We start from the raw sequence: 4,799 nt of genomic DNA on the forward strand, positions 1-4,799 counted from the left end.
CTTGATGTTTTAATGTTTTTGACATGATTATGTTTTAAATGACCTTTTTTCTGTTGCAGACAAGGAGAGCTGAGGTAAAGGTAGCACTGCCTTGGGCCACAGTGTTTTAAGTGGGAGCCCCCTGCCTCTGTCATCATCAACATCTGTGACAAACACCTACAACATGAGACATGTCCCCAGATAAATGATGGACAGTTGGTTGAAGTGAAATATTGACAAATAAATGTATTTTGTCAAAATTCTTGCTAGTTTTCATTTCTAATTTCTGGTTGATTAAAACTAGCATTAGGAGGCCACAGTGCATGGAGAGCTGCTGGTATGGAGGTGATGACATCAGTCTTTAGGTAGAAATCAATGTTAAAACAGGCCAAAGCCATGTTAAAAAAAGCCACACTCTTGTCATTTTCTGAAACTTTGCAGCCCTGCATATCTGTTCAACGTTACTTTTGCCAATTCATGATTTGCGTTAGCTCAATCATGCTGTGGTCGTTTCTGAGTGAAACACAATATTAGACTGACGTTTGCCAGCTTAGTATCAGGATTCACTACATGAAAGTTAGTTCACCAATGAATGTCAACTAACGCATAACACTGACAGACCTTCCATTTTGTATAACACTGCTTTTATTTTGTGTTAAGCAGAAGATGTTTGAATTTGGAAAACCCATGTATAAAAAAAGTCATTTATTAATTTTTTTTATTAATCGTGCAACAGAAAAATAATCATTAGATTAATCGTCTAATTAGTCATTAGAATAGTCAACTATTTGATCAAATATTTGCCTGAATAATCGTTTTAAAAATAATCGTTTACCCTGTGTGTGTGTGTGTGTGTGTGTGTGTGTGCGTGCGTGCGTGCGTGCGTGCGTGCGTGTGTGTGTGTGTGTGTGTTAGAACACGACAAGAAGAAAACAAAGTGATTTTATTCATGTTATTAATTACTATATAGTTTATTTATTGGGACAAAAACAGAGCTGATTATTGATTTATAAACCAATCAAAATAAGATTTGATATCAAACAGAATTAAACCACAAACAGACTCACATGTTTCCCTCAAACCCTGCAGTTACAAAATAAAAATCTACTTTTTTTGTCAAAAATAAAACATTTAAATGTAAACATATGCACACAGACACAAAATAACTGAAATTAAAGTCAATTAACAATTATTACTATAATTAATTGCATAGTTCACATACTATATTTCATTACTTTAATCACAATAAATCCTTATATAGAACATAAACACAACAGTATATTAATATTAACCTCTTCACATTATTTCACTGCTGTCAACACAACAATTTATTACATATTATCTCTTTCAGATATTTATAATGTAAATATATTTATCTATATATATTTTCTTATTTACAATGTTCCACTGTGTGTGTGTGTGTGTGTGTGTGTGTGTGTGTGTGTGTGTGTGTGTGTGTGTGTGTGTGTGTGTGTGTGTGTGTGTGTGTGTGTGTGCGTGTGTGTGTGTGTGTGTGTGTGTGTGTGTCCATTCACATTAAACACAAGATTAACTTTTCTATCTAACTTTACAGAACTCAGCACTACCTCCTATAAGATAAACATAAACTCCAGCGTGTAGAGGTTCAGTGAAGGTGGTGATGACTCTGTGGAGGAGAGTCATTGTTTCAGAGACGCTGTAGAAGGACAGAATACCTGCTGTGTGATCCACGTACACTCCTATTCTGGAGGACTGAGGACCTGAGACTGGAGACTGTATGTTGTTGTGATAAAATGTGTAACTGTTTGGAGAACAGAATAACGTCCATGATTTGTTATTAAATCCAAATCTACATTCATTCTCTCTCCCTGTTCTGCTGATACTTTTATATGTGACTGATACACAAACTCCTATCCCTCTCACCTCCACCTCCCAGTAACAACGACCAGTCAGACTCTCTCTGCTCAGGACCTGATACCATCCAATGAACCTGTCTGGATGATCAGGATGAAGCTGATCTTCTTCCATTAATGTTACTTTTCTGTTTCCTTCTGATAATCTGAGTTTTCTCTGAGCTGTGTTTGGATCCAGAGTGATTTCCTGTGAATACTTTAATAATCCAGCTCTGGTCCTCAGCTCTGATGGTAGATCATCCACTCTCTCCACAGTCTGACAGACTTTGTTCCAGTCCTCCATCAGGACTTTGTGGAGATGTTCTCTGAGCTCTGACACAGCTGCTGTCACCTCCTCAAAGCAGCTTCCAGGACCTCTGTGGATGATGGAGGAGTGTGTGGACACACTGAGCGCTGACAGGGAGCTGTAGCTGAGGACAAACTGGATGTGATCCTCAGTGAGGGAGAGCTGCTGCAGCTCAGCGTCTCTCTTCTTCAGCTCACTGATCTCCTGCTCCAGCTTCTCCTGAAGCGCTCGGACTGCACTCACTTCAGTCTGCTGCTTGGATCGGACCTCCTTCTCCAGCTCAGAGCTTCTTTGGCGGAGGAGACGGATCAGCTCAGTGAACATCTGCTCACTGTGCTCCACTGTCTGATCAGCAGAGAGGTTGATGGTCTTCTCCTGCTTTTTAAGCAGCTCCACATCTTTCTCTCTGTCCTGGATGTTCTTGTAGATGTCAGCTCGACTCTCCTGCAGCTCTCTCTGTTTCTCAGTCTTTTCTGCTGCAGCTGAAACCATGTCATGGTCTTTATGTTCCTCTATGGAGCAGATAATACAGATAAACTGCTGATCAGTGCGACAGAAGATCTTCATCACCTCATCATGACGAGAGCAGATCTTCTCCTGGATCTTCTTGGACGGATCCACCAGTTTGTGTCTCTTTAATGCAGCAGATTCATGATGAGGCTGAAGGTGTTTTTCACAATAAGAGGCCACACAGACCAAACAGGACTTGGAGGCTTTCAGTTTCCTCTCAGTGCAAACATCACAGGCCACGTCTTCAGCTGCAGCAAATCTTTGATCATCAGGATCATCTTGACGTCTGTTCTTCTTCTTTTCCTCCACTAACTCTGCTAACATGATGTTTTTCACCAGATCAGGCCTCTCTGTGAACTTCTTCCTACATTGAGGACAACTGTAGTTGTTCTTCTCCTTCTCTCCATCCCAGAAGCTGCTGATACACGTCCTGCAGTAACTGTGTCCACAGGGAACGGTCACCGGCTCCTTCAGGAGGTCCAGACAAATGGAACAGGACAAAGTCTCCGTCTGTAGCTCAGCTTGCTGCGCCATTTCACCAGCATCAGAGTTACTTTCACTTCCTGAAAACCAGTCAGAACGAGTCAACACCATCTGGTTACACCCATAAGGAAACTTGAGACTGCAGTGAAAGAAAAGTGCATTCTGGGAAATGTAGTAATACAGAGACAGACAGTGAGGAGGAGGATGAAACAATGTGTTGTAAAGTCTGAAGAACAAGTCGATGGTTGACATTAAAAACATCCTTTTATTATTACACTTAATGCTCACTGTAACTATGACTAAACACATGCTGTGAACCTCAACTACACACACACTCTCCCAGAATCCCCTGCGGTTCTCAGTCACTCCTCTAAGGCGCACCCTGACCTGGTCAATTATAAAGAAATACACAGTTGAAACATTGTTTTTTCTGCACAATAACATGGATTATTCTTATCTTTGATACATGGATTATGTAAATAGATCTGATGATGGGTCTCTTGCGTGCACTGCGCCCCTGTTTGTGTTTCACTTTCTCTTGTTACCCGTGAGCTGATCTGATGTTGACATTAAAAGTTGTTTGTTAATAAAATCAGTGTTTACCACTAAAACAAACATGAATATTTAATTTCTTTAAGAACAAAATGAGGTTTTCACTGTTGGTTCAGATTCAGACGAGGAAATGTGTTCTGATCCACACTCCAACTGTGACACCGTTATTTATTTACTCTCCGTTCATGTGACTGTTTACTGCTAGACCTGTGCACATGCCTCTGCGTACATCTGTGGAACCATACAGTAGTTTAGTCCACTGTGCTTGTCTTCTTTCAATCTCCAAGCCATCTTCTTCTCATTCTTCTTTATTTCAGGGTTATTGGGGTCATTTAACGTGCTCGTCTGCAGAACTGCGTGGGAAAATTTGTACCAGAACAACAATACAAAATGTAACACAAAATCTTTTCAAGGCAATAGATTGTGAACGCTTTATCAACCATTAGCATTAAAAGACTTAGAAATTTAGTTTATTTTTCCACAAATCCTGCCCTATTCTCCTTTAAATCTCATTTGGAGACCTTTAAACATTACACCAACTAAAAAAGCTGTGAAAACAAAAACACTATGAAGAGAATTGAATTTTTTATCTGTCTTTATTCATGTAAGGGAGAGTTTGAAGGATTGAAACTCAAACTGACTTTATGGCTGCAGAATCCACGCAACCTATTGAATAACAACCAAAATAATGGATAATCTGCTGTACTGACATAAGTCAGCCACAGGGGGGCAGTGTTGTTCACCTTTGAGTGTGTGTTCAAATCAAAATGTCTCTAAATGTGATGTGCAGCTCATTTTACTTCAGGGGTCACACTTTCCCACTTTGATCTTATTTTGACAGGTCAGAATTATTTGTTTTTTCTTTGTGTTGTCATTGGAGGCTTTAAAAGTACTTTTCATCAGCAGATTTCCTAAACTTTATATTTAAACTGTATATTTGTATTATTTTTGTAAACATCTGTATTATATTTGTATACAATTTGTATATTATTAGTATTAGTATTAGTATCATCTATCCTACTTTATTTTCTACTTCTGTAATTTGTGTGTATCTGATCCTTATTTTAGTTAATATGGATCAGGGACCCTTTTACTTA

At 39.2% G+C, this 4,799-nt stretch overlaps 1 protein-coding gene across 1 annotated transcript; it reads right to left on the reverse strand.

Moving 5' to 3' along the window:
• Positions 1–1,419: 1,419 nt before the first annotated feature.
• On the reverse strand, positions 1,420–3,227 carry LOC114465556 (E3 ubiquitin-protein ligase TRIM16-like). The gene has a single exon (XM_028450646.1). It carries the CDS (start codon positions 3,199–3,201, stop codon positions 1,537–1,539), a length of 1,665 nt encoding a protein of 554 aa, XP_028306447.1. The 5' UTR covers positions 3,202–3,227; the 3' UTR covers positions 1,420–1,536.
• Between the last annotated feature and the right edge of the window lie 1,572 nt (positions 3,228–4,799).

Source organism: Gouania willdenowi, chromosome 6, assembly GCF_900634775.1.
Source record: "Gouania willdenowi chromosome 6, fGouWil2.1, whole genome shotgun sequence".
Classification (NCBI taxonomy): Eukaryota; Metazoa; Chordata; class Actinopteri; order Blenniiformes; family Gobiesocidae; genus Gouania; species Gouania willdenowi.

Coding starts and splice junctions, on each gene's coding strand:
- LOC114465556 (XM_028450646.1), bottom strand. CDS start 3,201: ATGGCGCAGCAAGCTGAGCTACAGACGGAGACTTTGTCCTGTTCCATT.